Raw genomic sequence first — 25,239 nt, 5'->3', positions numbered from 1 at the left:
AAATAATGTGTAACATTGAAACTTTTGAAATATGTTGTGACTCCAAAGGAGAACTTTTCTTAGGTAGAAATCTTAGAATGAGACAATTGAATGTTTTTATAAGGGAAACAACAAGGTTTTGGAAAAATAAGAAAAAGGTACACCGACTCTTCTAGAAGAACATTAGACCCAAATGGGTAAATCTAACATTTCTAAAAGTCTGAGCAGGAGTAACTCGAATGCTTTCAATTGGAAAGTAAGAATTCCTTTTAAATGTAAAGAAATGTTGATACAAAACACTTATGAAAGATTGTTTGAACTTCAAAGGGGAACCTTACCAATTTTGAAAATTGCATGTTTTCAAAAGGGAAGTAAGCGAGCTTTTGAAAAAAAAATGGTGAAACTAACATTTTACTTAGAAAGGAGAAATAAACCAATTTAAAAAATCATAGAAGTAAATTTTTTTAAAATCATTTTAACAAAGAAAGGAGAAAACTTTTTAAAAGTAAACAAAGTGTAACATTGACATTTGAAAAATGTTAGAATTCAAATAGAGAATCAACCATTTTCAAAAAGTTTTAAAGAAACTCCAAGGCAAATCTCTACTTTTTGTCTCTCTATTGGCATATTCTCTCATTATAGACAAGATGCTCTACTCCGAACGAATTCTAACTTCTAAATCCCTATTCATGTCTCTAATTCACTATTCACATAATAAAAAATAATAACATTGCTATTGGCAACCCAACTTTACTTATTACACCCCAAGTTAAATATATAAAGTTTACTATTGGCAACCCAACTTTACTTGTTACACCCCAATTTAAATATTAAAAAAAAAAAAAAAAAAAACCACCAATGAAAATAATTAAAAATTAATTTTTTTTTGTTTAGATTTCTATTGATTGAATCGACCCTACTTCAATTTTGTCTGATCATCTTATGTTTAGTAGAAAATATAAATATATACATTTAAATTAATTTTAAAAAAATTACAAAAAAAATGAATATTCATGATCAAACTTATTTTCAATTACACTTTTTTGTTGATTTTGTTCGAATAATTGATTAAATCTGATTTTTAAAATATTTTTATAAATATTTAATAAAATAATTTAAAATGTTGAATAAAATAATTTAAAATGTTGAATAATTATTGAAAAGAAGTAAGAGACAAAAATTATATTTAAAACTTACTTTGAATTGTGATAATCCGACTTACCCACATGGCATGTTCAATTGACACCCCTAACATGACAGGCTAAGAAATTGTAGATCTACTCTCATCAGCATACAAAACTATGGTTCCCCATAAAAAAGTGTGATTCTGTATCTCGAGAAGAGCAAAGGAGAGCAGATCTATGATTCTCGAGCTTGTCATGTTAGGGGTGTCGATTGAGTATGCCATGTGGGTAAGTCAAAATATCACGACTCATATAATATATTTGGATCCAAAATCCAAATGACCAAACTGAAATCCTAGATCCAAATTAGAAATTTAATCGGATTAGAAGGGATTGGATTTTGGGTTTGATCTGATTTGATTGACAGCTCTAAAAAAAGTAAATTTCTAAAAAGTGGTACTACCATTTTACCCAAATTGCAAATAAAATACAAAAGTATCTTTTAAGGGGTCCACAAATTCTGTGATGATCATCAACATTTTGAATAGGATTTTCTTTCCAAGATGGGTCATAATTCTTTCAGGGACTATCATGGCATGGGTTGGCGTGCTTAGGAAACATAAAGAAAGAAAAAGAAAAAGCTGTCTATAAAACGGAGGGCGTTCGTTATTCAATAAAACAACTCGATCTTGTTCATGGATGATATGAGACGTAAAAACAAGTTTTAAAGTCATATTTCCGTCTAATGATATGCCTCCCTTGACCTTGGTCTTCATTAAAATACTTTTGAAAATGACCTAAATGCCTTGTCTTTTAAATTTTCTTCCCAAAATAAGTAATCATCATATGGTAAAAAATTTCACCTTACTTTTCAACATCTAATTCAACCTAAAAAATATAAAATAAATAAAATAAAAAATAGAGATAAATAAATTAGAGAGCTACCATTGCCATGACAATTCTTGTGTAAATTACCAAAGAATTGCACACAGTTTTGCGTTTAGAATTTTATATGAGTCTAATCATAATTGTAAATAACTATTGAAATTGTTTGAACGCATGTTATAATCTTGAGATTATAATTTGAGTTGAACCTTTGTAATGTTTGAAAAGTGTGTTTTAATCTTTAATTGGGGTGTGAAAAATAATTTAAGAAATTGGGGTGTAATAAATAAAAGTTGGAGTACCAATAATAGCTCTTTTAAATTTTTTTGTAAATATGATATATATTATTTTACTCGTATTTTCTTATTAATGTGTATTATCATAGTCATATTAACATCTCTCGTCCATGAGTTTAGTTAAATTTATTTATTATATTAGACCATGATTACAAGATGAAGGCAAGGACATTTTAGTCATTTCAAATAAATCTATTAAACAAGATACCGATCAAGGGAAGCCATCATAAATTTTAAAATACAGGGGAGGCATTTCAAATAATCACCAAACCTAAAGGATGCGATATCTAAAACTCCAAATCACACCCATTTATTTATATATAAAATCTCCACACCTCCACTTCACTCTCACACTCTGAGAAACAGAGAGAGAGAGAGAGAGAGAGAGAGAGGGGCTCAACACCAGAAATACTAACACCAACGGGTCAAAGATCACCTCATAGACCAACTTCAAAGGAGACAAAATCATCTTCGACATGGACACCAACTTCATTAATATCTCCAAGGTTTCTAAGTCCTATAGGAACACCTATGAAGAGAGCTCTAATCAACATGAAAGGGTATCTTGAAGAGGTGGACCATCTCACTAAGCTCAATCCACAGGACGCGTGGCTGCCTATCACTGAATCTCGTAATGGAAACGCACACTATGCAGCTTTTCATAACTTGAATGCTGGTGTTGGTTTTCAAGCTCTTCTCTTGCCTGTTGCCTTCTCTTTTCTTGGTTGGTAAGTTAATTAAAATCCTCCCTATCTTACCTAATCTTTTTCTCTTTGTGTTTTTTGAATTAAATTAATTTTGTTTTTTTTTTCTGCAATGATATCCTTTGAGAATAAGGTATATTTTAACTAAGTCCCCCACACCACACCCATGTAATGTTAAAGAATATATTTTAGAGTTTCACCCCTTGACTATTGAAATTAAGTCTAAGGGGTTTAAATTAAATTAAAGGAAATTTTATTAATGCCCTCCATGAAATTAACGGTGAAAATTTCATTTTATAATTTAAATTTTTTGATGGTGGGATTTTAAATGAAAATAAAAATTTCTCTTTTAATTGATTGATTAAAAAAGATATTGACTTTCGGTCAATGTTAAACCTAATCTTGCATTTTGAATGAGGGTAAAGCTAATAAATGATTTTTACTAAAATCCTAAAGAATAAGGTTTATTTTATATTAATCCTCTCAATTTAAAGAATTTAGAGATTCAACCCTTGCTTATTGACTTTAAATGTCAGTGGTTTGACTAGAAGGGGGATGGTCAATTTGGGGTTTTCTGCCAGACAGCCAAGAGTAAGGGGTGGGGGGTTTACTTTAGAAATTTTACTTTTACTTATGACACCCCAATTAGTAAAGAAAATAAGTAAATGGACCCTACTACTTATCTCAATTTTTTTTTGCTAGATTTCTATTTTTGGGTTGAGGGTTTTATATGAGCCTAATCATAATCATAAACAAATTTTGAAATTGTTTGAAAGAGTGGTATAATATTTTGTAAGGTTGAGATAATAATTTGAGCCAAACCTTTGAAATATTTGAATAATGTATTTTAATCTTTAAATGGGGTGTGACAGATAATTAATTTCACAAATTGAAGTATAATAAGTAAAAATTGTGGTGCTAATAGCAACTCTCTATTAAATTTACCTAAGGTAAAATTGGTTAAATGAGGTTTATATCCTTCTAAAATGCATGATTAGATTTACTTTTTCGATAAACTAAGGATAATATTTTGATTTTATTTAAATTTTGATTCAGTAATTTTAGTTTTTGAATTTCATTATTGATTAAGGGGTAAACCTAATCTTGAATTTTACAAGGTGGTAAGCCTAATATCACTAAGTTTACAAGGGTATTATTAAAATTCTTTATTTAAAAATAATTGAACTTTTCTAACCTCAAACGAGGTTTGAGACTCTCCTCAAATATACGGCTGAGATAAGAGGAAAACCACATATTTCTTTTTGTGTAAATTACAAACGGTAAAAAATAATCTTTATAAAATGTAAAATACCATTTTTTTTTATAGCTGTTAGTCAGACAAGTAGATGAAGGGAGTAGGTGAGCCTGTCTATAGGGGAGGTAAGTGCAATTTTCGAAAGATTAGAGGGTCGACATAGAATAAAGCTAAACCATAGGGGGAGAAAGTGTAATTTACCCTTTCCTTTACTCAACATTCGTTTGAAATCTCTCGGGTATTCTCGCATCTCAACCATTCGTATAAGGCTGGGAAAAATACGAGGAAACGTGATTTGATTTGACTTGACTTAGTCAGAATTGAATCTATGACTCCACTAAGAACTGGTGCAACATGCAAGTGGGCCCTTTTTAAATCTAGAATGGAATTTGAAGTAGAGCCTCAAAGGTAACAATAAGATTGGGAGGCATATATAGAGGCAAATTTACCAAAACATGCATCATATTTCGATTATTTATCAAAATGGTAAACTGTAGCAATTAATTCTAACAACGGTAATTTTATCATTTTCGAAATTAATATTTTTTATCAAAATAATAAAAACAGTAAAATATAATTTTTTTTTTTCTAAAATACCCTTTTTTATTTTTTGACTAAAATTATGAAAAAAAATCATCTTCTCTTTCATATTTCTATTTAGTGTTGGGAGATTAAAAAGAAGAGAAAGATTTAGTTGGATTTTAATTTATTTTTAAGGTTAAAATGGTAAATACATATGTAAAACAAAAAAGGGTATTTTCGGTAATTTTTTTTGCATTTTACTGTTTTTACCGTTTTTGTAAAAAATATTAATTCTGAAAAAGGTAAAATTACCGTTTTCAGAATTAATTGTTACAGTTTATCATTTTGGTAATTAATTATGAAAACTCTACTGTTTTGGTAAATTTCTCATATATATATATATATATATATATATATAGGGTCAGGTTCAAGGGCCATGTGAGAAAACATGTGAGAAAACTTTCGTTTTTCAAAATAAGGGTGAGAGGTTTTGGATTGAGCTGATTTTTTGCAAGGATGGTCACTATGATGAGAAGATCATCCTCACAAAAAATCAGCTCAATTAGAAACTTCTAAATCCATCAAAAGTGATTTACAAATTAGTGATAAAAATTGATAAAAAATCAACGGTCCACATTCTAAATCACTTTTAATGGGGTTAGAAGTTTCAGATTGGGCTGATTTGTTTTTTGAATGATCTTCCCATCATAGAGATCATCCTCACAAAAAATCAGCTCAATCCAAAATTTTTAACCCATATTTTAAAATTTTATTTACCGTCGAAAGTTTTCTCACATGTTTTCTCACATGGCCCTTGAACCTGACCCATATATATATATATATCTATATATATATATGGGTCAGGTTCAAGGGCCATGTGAGAAAACATGTGAGAAAACTTTCGTTTTTAATAAAATTTTAAAATATGGGTTAGAAATTTTGGATTGAGCTGATTTTTTGTGAGGATGATCTCTATGATGGGAAGATCATCCAAAAACAAAATCAGCCTAATCTGAAACTTCTAACCGCATTAAAAGTGATTTAGAATGTGGACCGTCGACTTTTTACCAATTTTTATCACTAATTTGTAAATCACTTTTGATGGATTTAGAAGTTTCTGATTGAGCTGATTTTTTGTGAGGATGATCTTTTCATCATAGTGACCATCCTTGCAAAAAATTAGCTCAATCCAAAACCTCTAACTCTTATTTTGAAAAACGAAAGTTTTTTCATATGTTTTCTCATATGACCCTTGAACCGCCCCCATATAAATATTATAAGGATTTATCATCTAAGAATTCTCTAGGAATATTTTCTCAACCCTAGTGTACATTTAAAATGTTTTAAAAGTTAGAAGGAAAGAATAATTTTGGGACACATGCTAATATCTAGAATGAAGACACTTCCAAATTATAGGCTCATGTTACTGTAGATCTTGTTACTTGTCGAGAGAATTTTAAAAGATATAAATTTTATTTTATTTTACGTTATTATTAATAGATTATTTAAAATGCAAAAGATATATCAAAGAGTACTTTTATAATATAAAAATTTATTTAATATAGATTTTCATCAATAATACTCACATATTACTTTAAATGTATTTTTGTAATTTTAAAAAAAAAATAATTAATGTGAAATTCAATCAACAACATTTACCTTTCTCTCATTATAATAGTTTATACACAGTCACATTGTAAAATATGAACTTTTTATATTATGAACTAGATTAATTGATGCTTAATCGTAAAATATTATTTCATATAAAGTAAAAAAAATATATATATAAATCATAAAATTAATTAATTTAAATGAGAAATATCAAAACGTGGTCGATGGATATCTTGCATGCCTTCTTGTAATATTTTATATATTGTTTTGGGTTAATTGCAGGAGTTGGGGGGTAATATCCTTGACCATAGCCTACTTTTAACAACTTTATACTATGTGGATTCTAGTCCAGCTACATGAAGCAGTTCCTGGTAAAAGATACAACAGATATGTAGAACTTTCACAAGCAACATTTGGTGAGAGTTTATCATTCCATCACCCACTTTTTCATTGATGTGTAATTCTTCTAGTAGATAAAAATCTAACTTATAAATGTTGTACTTAGTATTTATTTACTATTAACATTAGCTAACCTCCGATCTTTGGGATAATGCGCTTTTGGAACATTTCACTCCATGGGTCTCAAACATAGTAACGAACTTCGGATTCAGAAATTATTCAGGGGTCAATATTGATAAATTTAGGAAAGTTTCCAAAAAAATTTGGGCTGAGGGATAGACCAAAAAAATCGAGTGGAGGGGATAGTGTAAAAGTCACTGATTTTTTGGGAAATTGGCATTTTTTATATTAATTAATCGCCAAGTTTTGAAAAGTTCACCCAATTTTTTGAAAAAAATAAGAGATTTTTCGAAAGTGCTTCTAGAAGCTATCCAATGTTTGGTAAAGTGCAACTTTTGGATACTACATTGTGTTTGATTGATGGTAGTTTCCCCTTGAGATATGTGTGAAGAGAGAAAGAGAGAAATCAAGATGGACATTTCTAATAAATAAGTTCAACTAATTGGGACATTTGTCGTCACAATTTTTTTTGCTTGTTTAGTTCCCATGGTTTCAAAACTCGTCCAAGATTGGGATGTATCACCAGAGTCATCTCGGTATCAAGCATAGACGAGATGGATGGACAAGTCAATGTATCGGACGCAATCTAAAACAAACGTTCATTTTTTTCATTGTTGAACGAGACGTCTCAAATGTATTGGAAAACTCATCCGAGACAACTCGGTATCTGGCACGGACGAGATGAGACTTGAAACCGAGCTTTAAAACCATGTTAGTTCCTTTTAGATTCTCACATAATCCGTAAGGAAAGATCGAGTACTACAGAAGTGCTTTTATGGCCAGGAAGCTAAAACCCAATCCTCATAAGTTGTGCCCAATGAAAGATCTTTATAGTTTGAAGTACAAATATCGACATGGTTTACCACATTGTCTGTAATTTTGCTTAATTTTATTTTGTTCTTTAGGTGAAAGATTAGGTGTGTGGCTTGCACTCTTCCCCACAGTTTACCTTTCAACAGGGACCGGAATAGCCTTGATTCTAATAGGAGGCGAGACGATGAAACTCTTCTTTCAAATAGTCTGTGGACCTTCATGTTCATCGAATCCACTATTGACCGTTGATTGGTATCTAGTCTTCACTTCCTTATGTATCGTTCTAGCTCAACTCCCCAACCTTAATTCAATTGCGGGTCTCTCTCTCGTTGGAGCCATAACAGCCACCAAACATTTCTTACGATCCCCTTTCATTCCCTTTGTTTTCTCACTATGTGAAAAAAACCCATATTTGACGGTCTTAGTCCGTCAAATTATGAGAAATTTGATGAACCATCCCGTCAAATATGCCCGTCCAATACCTTCTTGTAGAATTTTTTTTTTTTTTACAGCCCTGAACTATCAAATTATTGGAGAATGAGCTTAAAAAAAAATTCCATAGAGTATGGCCGTCGAATATGGAGGTTTAACAAACAATAGGACGGTCCTCTAATTCACCAATCACAATAAACGAAATAGTAATAAAAAAATTAGAAAAATAAAAAACAAAAGAAAAATCATAAAACAAGCTCCAAATTAAACTAAACAACTCAAAATTTATATTATATATTGAAATTTCTTTACTAAACAAGCTCTAATTGAAGCAATTGGGCACTTACAAATGAAATTTAGTCACATAATTGCTTAGAAATAAAACACAATCAGAAGCAAGTGGTTGTGATGCTTTTGATCTCTTCTAACTCTCTTTGCTCTATCATGTCCTCTTATTTTCCTCAAAGTTTGGATTTTCCCTACATTACCATTGTTCTCAAAGAAAAAAACCTTCGCCATGCCAAATTTCATGGACCCGATAAGAAGGTTATTAAAGATAAAATCACAAAAAATAGCAATAAAAAATGATAATTTCACACACCTGAAAGTTCATCGTAATATTAAAATCAGAGTAGTCTGCACACTTGGAGAAAGCTCTCAATATCAAAAAGGAAGGTACTAATATCCCCACAGAAATTTATTCTCCACAACTAAATCAACATACAGACATGCATCCCCATCTTTTTGGAGAAACTTATAACAATAAATAATCAAAGACAAGGGGAAGTAATGGTGATCACATGAAGAGTGTGATTTACCCTTTGTGGAGCTGGTTCTAGGGCAATGAATAAATATTTAATGTTGGGTTAGTGGACTCTGACAGTTCACTCAAAATGACTGTTTAGATAAAAAATTTCATTTCATATGAAACCCCTTTAAATGATATTATGGATATGAAATTCTCTAGACAACCTTTTCGAAGAACACTTGAATTCGATGTCTTCAAAACGTGTTAGATTACTTACGAACAAAGTGATGATGATCAGATTAGAACCTTAAGGAAACTAAGTCCTTAAAACCCCAATCTTGAGAAGCCACAAAGGTTGATCACTCCTTTAATAAGTTGAAGATTCATGCACTCGATCAAGAACTCATAAATAACTCAAAAATAAGAATACATGAACATAAGGCAAACTTCTTGAAGAAGCTTCAATTATCATAAAGTGTAAATTGTCAATTGTCCCAAATACAAGCCCTTTTATAGATAAATTAGATCAAGATTGAATCTAATTAGTCCTTAGAAACTAAAAAACTTAAAACTAAGGACAATTAGAACATAAAATTCTCAATTAACCCTTGCATCCAACTTGATCATCCAAAAAACTCCCTTGCACAAGAAGATGGTTCACCATCCTTTGTGAAGCTTTGACATCTCCAAAGTTGGTCTTAGAATCTTCTAGAACGGCCTCCTTGTATTGTATTTCCACAATCAAGCTTTATAATGCTTATAATGCCTCTTCCATCCTCTTTGTCCTTGCCCTAGCCAATTCCTTACAATGATTTTTGAGAAGACTTGTGAACATCAACCCGATCTCCGTTAAACATTCTCTCAACTGTGCCATATTTTCAATATCCAAATTGGTTAATTTCTTAACCTAACTTTCATCATGGAGAAGTAAAAACTGTGTGCGACTGAGAATTCTGGGGACGCCTTTTGCATCTCTCTTAACTCTCTCAATATCCATACTCCTTTCTTAATAAGGAGCAAAAGATTTTGTTTTAGAGTTGTAGATATCTTTGTAGCATGATCTCTCTCTTTGGGAAGGCACATCTTTGCCCTTGCTTCGTTCCACACAAGGGCAAATGTGGACACTAAATCGTAACAAATATTTTTCCCAAATTCGATTGCAGAGATCCAAATTCGATCCGGTGGACCGACATCTCCCATATTTAGCCTCGTCTCCTCAAACCCATTTGGCTTCAAGGAAGAAGCATTAGCGGAAAGGGGGAGCTCCTGTAAGTGGACGCCGGGGCAGAGTGGAAGATGCTCTCCGGTCATGGCTGGCTCCCGTATGTGGACACCAGGGCAGAGTGAAACATGTTATCCAGTCATGGTTGGGACCTCTTACCATGCCGTCGATGTTCCAATGTCAGATTCCATCTCAGATGAGTTTGCATATAGAAACAACACAGCAGGACTAGTAAAGCCATGGGAAGGAGAGAGGATACATGAGGAGTGTGTATCAGATGATCTAGAGCTCACCCTTGGTAGCTCACGAACCAGGTGTGGTGGCTCTGGCTCTGCTGAAGTGTGATGAAATGTGAGCAGTGGTTGTTGGTTCCCCCACCCACCCATCCACACACCAAAAAAAAAAAAGGTGGGTGTCTGTTATTCAAAGATGGTTGAATATGAATTTGGGGTGCCTTGGTAAAGAAGGGTGAGGATCTATCAAGTTGGGAGATTAGGTAGAGAAAGGAGGGGAAAGTGAAGATAATAGAATGAGCATTACTTGGTTTCTTCTTCTTCTTCAGTTTGATTTAATTATTTTATTTTTATTGAACTTCATAGTAAAACCACTGATTATAAAGAGTTGAATGTTAATTGTGATATTGGGTTTTGCCATTGGGATAAAATGTTATATATAAGGAGGCATTGCGAATATGTAGATCTCTTAAGGGCATAACTTTAGGAATTTGGATGAGAGACTCATTTCTTAATTGTTCCATTTGGTGTTTAATTGTTCTTATTTATATATGAATGTATTTCTGGTTTTCAAGCCCAGTTTCTTCGTTCTGACTCTCAGACATTTTCTTAAAAAATAAATTACCATAATTCATTTAAGCAAGAAAAAATAATATATTTCATGATCATTTAATAGACATAAGTGACAAAGAGGACATGTAAGTAACAAATAATACATGAAAGACATTCTCTCATTTAATAGAAGTATTTCATACACAATAGAAGACTAGACCTATAGTCACAAATATTACAAGGTATAAAACAACCCATACAATCCAATACAAATAAGAACATACATACCAACATTATTTAAAGCATAATGAGAATTTAAAATAAAATGGCCTCAACCATCCAAATAAGATAATAAATGTCTGAACATGAACAACCCCGGCTTCTTCCATTTATTTCACTCCATACTCCATAGTCTAGTGGATCTACACAAACAACCCCATTGACACATTGGGCATCTTCTGCATCTTCCCTATTATGAAAACTAAATTTACTTTATTAGTGACCATAATATGCTCAATGAGTGTATCTAGATAAGCAAACAAAAAACTTGTTTCAAATTAGTAACGAAAAATCTTTATTAGTGACCAAAATAATCCAATTGCTCTTGCCCCAATACCTTCGTTTGGTTTGCTAATCATAGTAAAATTCAATATAATGTGATTACGAAACCAAATGTATTAGATGGAGTATCCATTGCTTAAATTCACTCAATTTTGGAAGAGGTGAATCTCAGTCAAGGCATCTCGTCTTGTTCACGAAGGATATTGAGATGACTCAAGTGAATCATCTTGGTCTTGGTAAATTTTCAAAATAATGTTTCAAATTACATATAACAAAGATTATTAAGTTGTTGGCCAGAAATGGTAGAGATTAAAGAGAAGCTAGTGTTTACCAAATAAAGCCACAAGGTCTAGTTCTTACTCTTTCCTGCAATAACCATCAAAATAAATCACTTTTCATCATGAGATCATGCACAATATCAAATCTTTTGATTTCTATCGTCTATTTAATTTTTTTTCAATTTAATATATTATGCAAATAATAGGAATTCATTAAATATGACATTCACTATCCATGTAATAACATAATAATCCAAGATGTCGATCCATAACCAACCACTTTGGTAGATCAATCAAAAGTTCTCTAGGAGATGTAATACATTATGATTAGAAGGAAACTACAAGTATGTGTAGATCTACCAAAGTATGTTCCAAACTTCTGATGGCCCACCCTGAGTCATGATAGAACCATAGTTTTAAAACTTGTCGATTGAACTCAAAAGTTGACCTGTCAATGCTCTTTTAGAGCAAAAAACCATAAAAATATCTGAAAAATATAACTAAGTTTCAGAATTTTCAATAATTTTTAACTAATTTAAATAATTTTTGTTATTTTATATTGACTGAGACTCCATGGCTTCTAATTTGGTTCGAGTTTTCGAATTTCAAAACTATGAATAGAACAATAAATAACATAAATAAATCGTTAGGAGAAAAAAAAATTCTATTACCTTATGTGGGTTTGGGAAATCTTGTTGAATGCAACCTTTTGAAACAGACTTTGTGCTTGACATTTCTGTCTTCCCATTGCAGTTGCTCCCACCATTCGGACTCGCCTGTGACCTCAAGATTATTGTTGTTGCTGTTGCTACCGCTGCTAAGAATAGGAATTTTGCGTAGCTTTGGACATCCTTTTACTTTGGCCCTGTTCAAGGATGTCAAGGACACGTCGCGAACAATGCTTTTCAAGTTGGGAAGCTCCCAAAGGCACAAAGTGTGTAATTTCTGCAACGCACTTTCTCCATTTGCCTCACCCGAGAAGACCTCTTGTAGTCTACCACAAAATTTAATTTCGAGCACTTCCAAGCTTTCCAAACACACACCAGATGAGAAAACATTCACAATTCGTGGGCAATACTCTAGATGCAGATTTTTTAGGACACCAAAGCTTCCTCTTTCCAATATTCCCACACTAACACAGACATTCGTCAATTTCATGAGTTTAGAGATCCATATGATCTCTAGGCACCTCAACATCGGCTGGTATTTAGCCTTGTCACCAGCTTGCACATCAAAGATGACCTCCATTGCATAGCATTTTTCGAACCGACATTCTTTCAACTCTACCATATTTTCGATATCCAAATTGGATAATTTCTTAACCGAACTTTCATCATGGAGAGAGAAAAATTGTGTGTGACTGAGAATTCCGGAGATGCTTTTTGGATATCTCTTAACTCTCTCAATCTCCATCCTCCTTTCATAATAATGAGCAGGAGATTTTATTCTAGAGTTGTAGATATCTTTGTAGCATGATCTCTTTCTTTGGGAAGGCACATCTTTGCCCTTGCTTCGTTCCACACAAGGGCAAATGTAGACACTAAATTGTAACAAATATTTTTCCCAAAGTTGAGATGAAGGTGTAAAAGATCGAAAAATACTGGCATTACTTACAGATATAAAGATTCCATTGTTGTTGCCATCTCCATTCCATTTTGTTTGTGGAAAATGCAAATGGAATGTGGTGCCATCACCACATTGATCCCAGTTCAGCTCTCGCGGTAACCACCTTATTTCTTCCCAATTAACTGTTTGAATGTGCTTCACTCCTAGCAGGTTCAAGCGCCTCAACGGATGTAGATTCGAGGAACCCTCTAATGGGAACCGGTTGATTTTGGTATAGGAAAGATCAAGCACCTCAAGGTTACTGTTTTTGACCAAAGTTATGGTTTGTAAACTTGGAGAACCTTTGAGTGAGAAAAACCTATCTGATCGGGTTTGAGAAATCCCTAGAACCTTGATTTTTGGGAGGATTCTACCAAATGAAGATGAAACATCTTTATTGAGGTCCTCTAGGGAAGTACAATTTGATAGTTCGAGTTGCTCAAGCGACGATGAGATTTGTAGCAAACTAGGAACCACAGTCCTTAAGTTTGAGCAAGACTCAAGGTTCAGTTTCTTTAGGTTGATAAGATTGGGAATGGAGGCTGGTAAGGATGTTAACTTATGAGCGAAGGAGAGGTTGAGATCTTGAAGCTTGTGCATATGTTGGAAGAATTGCTCTGGGATTTGAGTAAAATCAGTATCGGAAAGATCAAGTAGTAGGAGTTGCTTGAATGGTGGTGGAGAAGAAGGTAGTACCATTAGTTTTTGACAACCTCGAAGCAAGAGTTGCTTGAGGTTGTCCATACATTGGAAAAAATGATTTGGGATTTCAGTCAGTGTAGTGGCATTGGAAAGATCAAGCAATAGTAATTTCTCCAATGGTGGTGGAGAAGAAGGTAGTACCCTTAGATTTTGACAACCTCGAAGCAAGAGCTGCTCGAGGTTTTTCAAGCACGATATTGATGATGGCAGTGAGGATAATTGAGAACATTCAGAAAGATCGAGGAGTAGAAGGCTCTGCAGTCCCTCAAAAGATTCCTCTGGGATTTCTTCCAAAGGTGTTTTTGAAAGATCTAAGACCTCAAGTTTTGATAACGCTCGCAAGTAAGAAACTTGGAGATGCCTTAATTGCCTGCAATTTCTTAAATTTAGTATCTTAAGGCTGCTGCCCAAACAGGGGAAGGAGGAAGGCAGAGATGAGATACTTGTATCCATGAGGCCAAGAACTCGAACACTCTCCATGTGCTCCAAAAATTTTTCTGAGAACTCCTTGAAATCTGGTAAATTACTGACAACAAGTGTCGAGAGCTTACTGCATTTTGGAGGAGACATTGGATATTCATTGGGGATATCGACAAAACTGATCCTTTCTATGTTTTCCCACTGTGGTGGATCTTCATCCGTATCAAATGTATAACTGTATATAATTAGGAATCTTGGAGAATTTCTTCGTATTCGATGCTGTAGGAACCTCCATAGGGATGAAAATTCAACATGTTGCGGTTGTAATTGAATTAGGCGATGGTGGTGGAGCTGTTCCAATAGGGCCTTCCCTAACTTGAAAGATGCCTCTAGATCATCATCTGCGCCAATAAACCCTTCTGCATACCAATACCTTAGCAAAATTTCTATTTCGATTTTCCTTGAACTAAATAATAAGAAGTATAAGATGCACTCCATGACCACCTCTGGGGTAATAAGACCTCTCAGATTTGGGGAATAAGCTATATCAGCAGACTCTTCTAAAATCAAATCCGATGCTTCCTCATATGACAAGCCAGACATGTCCTCGAAAGCAAGGGGGAAATAAAGTGCTATTATGTTAGTAGAAGAAAGTGCTACAACCTTAGAAGAATTTCCTCCCCTACTGACAATTGGAATTCCCATGCTTTCCAAATCATCGAGTTCCCAATGACCATCATGCACCAATAGGAAGCTTCGATTTTCTAAGCAAGCACGTATTCTATCTGAGACTACACCCTCATCATAATCATCATCATCATCATCATCATCATCATCATCACTAGCGATAGGAGGAGGAGGAAACACAACAAGACCCAATGTCTCAGCTACTCGCAGTTGGAACTTCTTCCGACTACTTAGAGAATCATTTCTTATATTTGGGTTTGTAACCACCCATATCAACATCTCAAAGAGCTTGCGGTCCATTGCTCTCTTCACCGCATACTTCAAAAACCTCTGTCCACATAACCACAACTTTGGATCAGGATAATAAATGGAAAATTTCCAACCGCTGATGGAAATAGCTACGACAAAACGATTTTTGATGTAGCTGAAGAATTGTTGGACTTTATTCTCGATTATGGGCGGGCACTTGTCTTGTAAATGTATGAAAATGTCTTCCATGTTATTTGCTTGCGTGATTTGAACAATTTCTTGACTTCCACTATCCATCACCTCTAATTTCTCTGATTGATTGAATAAGTATTGCAACTGTAGATGAAAAAAGAATAACAAATAACTAACTAACTACATCAGATCTGATATAATCATAAAATGACGCCTTAGTGGTTATAATCATAAACTACAAAGTATAATTATCCCTAAATACCCAATTCCATTAAAATAATAGTTATTAATAATATTAAAATAATCTTTTTTTTTACTGGTAATTTATAATATCCAATACACAAAAACTGTCAATCATCATCAAGAGTATTTCATTTGTATATTAAAAATTTAAAATCTTTGGAGTTCTCTTACCTTTTATTTTTTTATCCATATCAAGAAATAATAAAATTACAAAAAAAAATATATATATCAACAAAAGGATTTTAACATTTTTGACTAATATATTACTAAAAAGATTATATTTCTAAAATAATTGAAAGTGTAAATTAGTAGAATATAATCATGTCTGTCTCATTTGTGTTATTTTTTAATGTGACGATGAGAAAAAAGAAAAAAAGAAAAAAAGAAAAAAAAAAAGGAAGTCTACCATAAATTTTAGGTTTACAATATACAAATAGAATATTTTCAATGATCCTATTTAATAAATATATATATGGAAATGTTCGGCACTCTACGTTTTACCTTACGTGTTTTGTCCTACATGGGTTAGAAGTTTTGGAATGGGCTGATTTTTGGTGAGGATAATCTCTACTGTTAGAAGATCATCCTCACTAAAAATCAGCCTATTCCGAAATTTCTAGCCACATGTTTATAAATTGAAAAATCATGGGCCATCCCTTTTTTGTAAACCATTTTTTATGGGGTAAAGTGTAGGGTGTCGAACGGGACCCATATATATATATATATATATATATATATATATATATATATATATACCCAACAATTCAACACAGGGAGGTAGCATTAATTATTGCGAAGTTGAGGGATGACATTATAAATAATCGATAGTTTATAACTTAAACGCAGATCATGTCTTAGATTCAATCTCAGTCGTCCGATCAGGTCTAATCCAACGGTTTTGTTACGTTTATTATTCCGTCTGATAATGAGTTAGGCGCCGAACGAGACTCATATCTATATATATATATATATATATATACCTAACAATTTGCCCAACATGTTTTGTCCTACATGGGTTAGAAGTTTTAGAATGAGCTAATTTTTGGTGAGGAGGTGAGGATGATCTTCTCACCATAGAAATCATTCTCACCAAAAATCAATCTATTCCATAACTTCTAACCCATGTAGGACAAAACATGTTGGGCAAATTGTTGGGTATATATATATATATATATAGATATGAGTCCCGTTCGGCGCCTAACTCATTACCAAATGGAATAACAAACGTAACAAAACCGTTGGATTAGACCTGATCGAACGACTAAGATTGAATCTAAGACGTGATCTACGTTTAAGTTATAAACTATAGATTATTTATAATGTCATCCGTCAACTTTGCAATAATTAGTGCTACCTCCCTGTGTTGAATTAAAACCCAAACAGAGAGTTCTATCTCACTTGAAACCCTCTCGAGCCTCTCTCTCTCACTCTCTCTTTCTCTCTCGTTCTAACTAAAAAGTTTTACCATATTAGTGCTTAGGAAGATAATGGTTCACGCTGGCATTTCTTTATAGTCCAGAGGAATCACTCTGTATAAGTGTGTTGATTTCAATTAAGTCTAAAATAAGAACTACAAAAAGCAAACTTAGACTCAAATATTCTCTGTAATAACTTGGGCTAAATCATAAATATTGTTCATAACTTGCTTAAATGGCTTTTAATTTGTAGTTTCCTCCCATTGTGATATAAACAACAATAGTAACCTTGTATTCTTCATCTCCAACAACCAAGAAATGAGACCCTTCTTCCATCACCATTTTCATTAGCTCTACTAAGGTGCTCACAAGGGCTCAAAACAAATTCAATTTCAGCTCTTTCACCTCCATTCAAGTACACACTTTGGAATCCAACCAACTACATTACTGGGCTACCATGTGGAACCTTGGACTGTCGTGCAAAGAGCAACAACAGATGCTTTCCAAACATCTCCCCAGTATTTTTAACTCCAACAGTAGTCGAGAACTTCAATTTCTCACACTTCGAAGTTCTCATCTCCAAAATGGTAAAACTTTTTTAATTAGAGTGAGAGAGTATGAGAGAGTGAGAGAGAGGGTCGATTAGAAATCATTGTTAAGATAATGTTATAATCAATGGATGCACATCGCCAATCAAACTGATCTTTTGTGTGGAGGTTCACCAAGAGATGGACCTCATATCCATATGGTCAGTGGGTCCCAAAATATTCTATGTGGCATAAAATGGGGTGCCACCTGACCTTAGTTAGGTACAAGAAATCGTTATGGATCCTTACCCATATCTTAATAGTTCAATTATTAAAATCCTTCCTTCTAAATGGCCCCTCAAATCTTAAAACAAATTTTAAAGTGCAATTGCAATTCATTCCAAACGATTTTGACAGTGAATGTCATTGTCTTTAATATAACCCTAATGAATAATCTTTTAAGTAATTTAATTCCATAAACAATCCAATTTGGTCAACTACAAATAATAAAAAATAAGCCTTAACTAGGTTAATCATTTCAAATTGAAATATAAGAATAATATTAGGCAAAATTAAAACATTCAACCATGCACGAACTAATATATATATATATATATTTTTTTTTTCACATGTTCGGCCAAAATTATGACATTCAACTAGGTTTACAATATGAATAATTTTCAACTTCCGCATAAGAATAATATTGGGCTAAAGTATAAGATTCAATTAGTGTACCTTATGCTATTGAAATTGAATAGCTTGGAGAAATAATAAAGCCTCTTTGTTTTGTGAATCTTCAATCCACTCTTCAATTCTAAACACACCTTCTTCTCTCTAACTCTATCCTTTGGATCGATAAAGACTTTAAATGATAGTAATTTTACTCTTCAATCTGAAAGCATGAAAAGCATTACAACATAGGATAATCGATCTACTTTTATAGATGAAGATGAGAGAAGAGGAGAACTTAGATCCTTTTCTTTAATTAGAAACCATGGAGCGGATGAATAAGTTCTTTCCTTGAGCTTGAGGTGAGAGAATGAAGAATATCATCACTCTCTTTCCAATTAAGGAATATAAGATAAAGAAAAGAAAGTAAAGACATCATATAAAGGGATTTAATTGCTTTCCTAAGTGAGGTGGGCCAAAGAAGAATATTTATTAATCTTTCATTATAATTGGAGAAAGATAATGATATATGTGTTAAAATAATAAGGGAGTTGATCCACTTTTTATAAATGAGAGAAGAAGAGTTAGGTCCTTGTCTTCAATTAGAAACCATGGAATTGATGAATAATTTTTTGCTTGATGTGGGAGAAAGAAAAATACGACGAATCCCTTTCCAATTAAGGAATATAAGATAAAGAAAAGTAACTAAAATATAATTCCATTCTTATAGACATTATATATAGGTGTAATGATTTTCTGACACTCGCCTCTAACTCCCCCCCCCCCCCTCAATCACAAAACTGTAATCAGTTACCTCGGGATATGCATGATAATAAATCTTTTTCTTATGTATCCCGATGAAAAGCTTCTATGGTTCCTAGCTACACACTTCCACGCTAGAAATGTTCCCCACAATGTTACTCCAGCACAACTATTTCTTTTATGCCTCTTTACCAAAATGCGAATAAAAATTCCAATACAAAACGAAAAGGCAAAAATTACTTAATATATAGACCTACACACTATATGAAAACTGAAAATTTTCACAAGAAAATTTGACGGGCCAAAGCCCACAAATATTAGAAACCAAATTTCATGGCCGTTGAAATTTGTAACATTCCCCAATTCGATGATTTAGAGCCATCAAATTTCTCGCATCCTCCATTAATTCAACGGTTTCGATCCGTTGAAAAGAAAATTGACAATGAAAAATTAACGTTTTGTTCCGTCAGATTTTATACAATTCTACAGTTTTGGACTGTCAAATATAGACTTTTTTCACGTTGTGACATTAGGGACGTCATTCTAAATGCATCGTGAATTCTCTAACAATATCTTGATAGCCAAATTAGTAAAATTCTTTCTTTCTTAATGTCCCCCCGCCCTGATAAAAGATTCAAATTATCGACATCAACAATTCAAATAGTTGACCTCAATGATTTGAATCATTGATCTTGATAATTGATGATGTTCTAACGACAAGATTGACGAATTTCTAAATGTCAATCTCAACAATTGAAGGAAAGGTTGATCTTGACAATTTGAATCATCTATCTAAATGATTGAAAGGGGGATTAATAGACATTAAGAAAGAAAAAATTTACTAGCTACACTATCAAGATATCTCCCAAAAATTATGAGTATTTAGAAAGAAATCCCCACAAGGTAAGGTTTGCTAAGTAATATTCAAAAAAAAAAAAAAAAAAAAATCTTTACATACTTCACCCAAGAGCCTAAGGCCCATAAAGTTAGCTGATTCAAATAGATAAATAAAGCGTTTCAAATAACGTATCAAGAGAACCATTGAGCTTTGTAAATCGTTCAAAGTACACAATTTTTAAATGTTGTATTTTCAAGATAAGATTTTTTGGAAACAAACTAATTTCATCAATGGAACAGCTTACTAATAATAAAACCTTAAAATGTTGAATTAGGATGAAATTTTAAAAAACTTTTTAAATTGATTTAAAGGGATTGACTTAAATGAGAAGATAAAATTAAGTTATGGAATTTGAATCCTTGTTAGTAATCTCCCGTTTAATTTTTTAAAAATTTACGAATTTTTCATTTTTTTCAATGAAATTATTATTCTCCGAATTATTGAACCATTTTGAATAATTCATGGATTTTAAGTTTGAAAAGAATAAAACCCGTTTTTTTACGACTTTTACAAATTTTTATAAAATTCAATGGAAAAAAAAAATACTACTATGACTTGTTGTATGTTGCAAAGTGTAAACTTGTAAGTTGTGACGTGTAACACAAATCGATTTTGAAGTAGACATGCTTCAAATTTTGGAGGAATCCACTTTTTTACATGAGAACTATCCCTTTTATTTTTTAAAAAGTAATGACATGACTCTTTACATTTATTTGAGATTACTGTTTAATTTTTCAAATTGATGATTTGTCTCTTGACTTTGGTCTTCTTTTAAAAATCAATGGAACAATAACTTCAACGTCCTCATTATCACCACCATCGTTATTACCATCACCATCACTATCATATGTCCGAATTTTTTAAATGAAATAGATAATACACATATGAAGCATAGACCGCATATTTTTCATTTATTGAATTCTTGGCAAAATTTTAGACCAGATTTTTGTAATCCAAAATCAAGTAGAACTCGAATTTTTCACAAATTGAATTTTTGTTCGAATTGCTAACCAAAGATCTTGGGTGAGGGACTACTGTCTATTGTACACTGGTACCCAACATTTCAGATTTTCAAACAAATTATTTCTAAACTAACTGTTTACTTGTGTTCAATTGTACATGGAACATTACATGAAAAATCACTTTTAGCCATGGTTTTAAATCTTGATCGAGACTAAGATGACTCACCCGAGTCATCTCGGTCTTGTTAAATGACAATACAGATTTGCACGGTGTCTCAACATTCACATCGTCTCCTGAGATAAATGAAATATCTCGTACAATATTTTGAAAATCTCAGCCAAGTCAATTGGGATTTCGTAGATTTTGATTTAGATAAAAAAATTTTAAAGATAATAAATATTTATTATGTAAATAGGCACATGATTTTATGACTAAACATTTCATAATCTATGTTTTTTATTGCAAAATTATAATCATTTTATTTTAAATATATGTAAATCAATTAATGTAAACCACCCATGAAAAAAAATTAACGTGAATTGAGTTTAATGGATTGTCTTGTCTGAGATGAGATGTCAAACCAAGTTTTGAAACCATTTTCTACTGTTTGATATTTTTGTAAATTTAGTTGTCTAATCATCTTTGTGGAGGGATAAAATTCAAGTAAGCTATGAGTTCATTGAAAAGCATGATATTTGTGGAGGGAAAAAATCATCCTCATTCGTGCCATGTGGATTATTAGGATTGAATATATATACAGTTAGGGAAATAATCACAATATAAAAGGATTCTGTCCTTCTGACTAGTTACCAAATTACAAGGTGATTAGGAATCAAGATTCCTTCTTAGGAAAATAGATTTGTTGTTTTGAAATTACGTGCTAAGCTGATGAACCAATGGCACGATGCCATGTGTATTAAAAAAAATATAGCACTTAAACTGCTCCCATATTTTCTCCCAAAATTTTCTCTCAGCGATCAAATTATTCAATTCTTGTGCTTGTATATATAATATTGGTTGGTTCTAAAACTATGGTTTTTTTTTTTCTTCTTCTAATTTTTTGCATTTTCTTTGTTAACCAAGCACTCGCAAAACTTTATAAGCATTTTCTGAAAATATTACCAAGCACTTGACCCACAAAAAGTTGTAAAATCTTTAATTGCAGAATACCATAAATACAAAATAATCATGAATCTGAAAATTTTCCCAGTTAAATCTTAAGAATTACATCAATTAATGCATAAACATCATCACATGCATATTTATTGTAAATATTATTAAATTCTTGATTTTATGATATATTTGATGATGTGCATTAATGTTTTCAGAACTGCAATTGGAACAAGTAGGGATGGTACAAAAAGACAGAAGGAATTCATGGATTTTACTGGTGAAAATCTATGGTCAAAGTGAGAAGACCAAAGTGAAAGAGCCTTATGCAACCCAAATTTAGAGCTTTGGGCTTCTTTAAATCAATTTATAAATCCTTGGGCTTCATCTCACTTTTCCAAAAAAAATATTGAAATAGCAAACTCTACATTGATTCCTTTAAAAAACATATTGACGATTATAATGGTGGAAGGTGGAGTAGAAGTGCTCACACACCAAAATTTGGATCTCACAAACGCCCTCACCCTTGTTTTCAAATTTTATAATTAGTTTCATTTTGATTAAAACCAAAAAAAATTGCAATCCACTAAATGTCCCCACCTTTACATCTTGTTAGGGTTATTTTCATAAAGATAAGTAAAATTATAATCTCACAGTCCCTCTAATCACTTTAGTTATATTTTAATTTAAAATTACTTAAGTATCCTTTTTCTATGCGAAAATGAAAATCACTTAGATAATATTTTGAATTACCAAAAAAAAAAAAAAAAGGCTCTTATATAAGACATGTGCGTTTGTACATGCCACTTACTAGTTGAACAGTGCAACAAGAGTAGGCGATTAAAGAAGAGAGTTTATATTGTAACACCACCCCAAGATGTGTGCTAATTCTTTGGTGTATGGTATAAGAAAAAGTTGGTGTGGCAATAGAATCTCTCTTGAAAAATAAAACTTAGAGACTACTTAAAAAGAAAAAAGAAAAAAGAAAATAAAAAACCAGTTTATTATTTAAAACTAAATAAATAAGTCTCCTACTTTTAAAATTACATATTAAGACAGAAAAAGAGGAAGATTTTACCATGCCCTTAAAAAATTGAAAAACAAATGACATGGAACACTTTTAATTGGAGGCGTTCCTTCCTAAGCTCTTGAGGAAGGAATCAGTCTTAGGTAGTGGTTGTTTGCGCTATTTTTCAGCGTTTATTATTAGAAAAAAATTAAATTCAGTACTTTTTGTCAAAATAACGCGTTTGTTTACTCTATATTTTCAGTGCTTATTGCTGAAAATAAGTGAAAAAAATTCAGCACTATTTTGATGCTAAAAAAAAAGTGTTGAAGTGATCAACATTTCACTTTTTTTAAGAGATTTAATTTTATAATTTGTCTTATGGTAGTTAGTTGGGACATCAACTCTCTAACTAAACCAAAATCCATTGCTTTAACTTTTCTCTGTTGGATATTTTGAAATACCCCTTAGGTTTGTTTTTTTGTAAATATATTTGAGGTTTCCAAACTGATTTTCCGATGAACATACAAAATATCTCAATTATTCTTGATCCAAATCAATTATATCACAAAATTCATTCAATAATAGTTTGACCATTGGTTCCATCGATTTGGACTTTAAAATATATAAAAACTACACTATGTGAAAACTGCAAAATTCAATAGAAAAAATTGACGGGCCAAGGCCCATGAATTTTAGAAATTAAATTTTGATGGTCTAGGACAGTCGAAATTCTTGATGTTCCTAGATTTGACGGCTTAGAGCTGTCGAATTTCTCTCATCCTTTATTAATTTGATAGTTTTGGCCCGTCGAAAAAAAAATTTACAATGAAAAATTCGACACCAATTCGACCTCTTGGTTCATCGAATTTTATGAAATTTGACGGCCCAAGACCATCAAATTTGAGATTTTTTCACATTGTACTACCATTGTAATCAACCCTGTGTATCTCTCCTTTTTTTTTTCTCTCAATCTAATTATTGCCTGTTGCCTCCTAATTTTATTTTATTTTTTTTCTTTTGGCTAGACAAACAAGATTAGTATCAATAATTAATAAGTGAATGAAAAATTGCGATTAATTGGGAGATGTTAATCATATTAACTTAATTACATTGTCCAATATGAACCATTTTCATTTTCGAAGAAATGAATTTAAATCAGCATACTTGTTTCCACGAAAATCTTCGACAAGTGGCAAAGGCAATGGTGACGGCAGGATTGAAGTGAGCACCCGAAATGTGACTGACGGATTAAACCATGGAAATCCTGGGGAATGTCACCACTTTATCTTTGCTAAGATTCACCACAACCGACGCACACCCCGCGAATATTACAAAATATGTCCCTACCACCTCCGCGATCAATTGTATCCAATTTAATAAAATCATTTTATTTGATTATCTTCAAATTTTAATACAACAACAAATCCTGATCTTTCATTCCATAATTGATATTGATGCTTAGGTGAACGTAGGTAATAAGAAAATTTATGAAGACTCGTGCCTTTATTGATGAAGATATGTTTGGGATAGATTGAAACAAGTTTGATATTGCTACCCCACCATTGGTATATATAAGGGATAGATGATGATGATCTTATTGTAGTAGAAATATTTGGAGGGATGTCTAAGGAAAATGCTAAAATGACACAAAGTATTTACTGCGATTCTCACAAGTTTGACGTGGGATGCGCACATAACCATAGATGTGTTTCCTCACGATACGAGGAAAAATCATCTACGGTTATGTATGCATGTCCACGTCAAAATTGTGAGAATCTCAGTAAATCCTGTGTCACCCAAGCACGACTCAATGTCTAAATATTGTGAATAAGAAAAACAACTTATATTTGTGACTTTAAATAGCAAAAAATGAGGAATAATACCTTTTGCAAGAAAGACAAAGAAAAACAAAAGCCGAATCCTTCACCCGTATTCGATGCATGGGAATTATGATTCTCTTCCTTACGATCTTTCTCACTACCATTTAAATTTACAAAAACTCCATCTTCCGTGGAGTTTGTATGGTTTCCATTAACACCAGAGATTTCAGCCAT

General features: G+C 32.4%; 1 protein-coding gene across 1 annotated transcript; it reads right to left on the bottom strand.

The window, feature by feature from the left end:
- Positions 1-11,229: 11,229 nt before the first annotated feature.
- On the bottom strand, positions 11,230-25,239 carry LOC147405030 (uncharacterized). The gene is made up of 4 exons (XM_086437951.1): positions 25,069-25,239; positions 12,406-15,733; positions 11,788-11,822; positions 11,230-11,364 (listed from the first exon to the last, which is right to left on the bottom strand). Exons 1-2 carry the CDS (start codon positions 25,237-25,239, stop codon positions 12,407-12,409), a joined length of 3,498 nt encoding a protein of 1,165 aa, XP_086294077.1. The 3' UTR covers positions 11,230-11,364; positions 11,788-11,822; position 12,406.

This window comes from Akebia trifoliata, chromosome 4 (genome assembly GCF_017979445.1).
Source record: "Akebia trifoliata isolate Shusen 1 chromosome 4, ASM1797944v1, whole genome shotgun sequence".
Taxonomy (NCBI): Eukaryota; Viridiplantae; Streptophyta; class Magnoliopsida; order Ranunculales; family Lardizabalaceae; genus Akebia; species Akebia trifoliata.
Note: the sequence above shows the minus strand (reverse complement) of the source record. Positions and strands in the feature narration are given on the sequence as shown.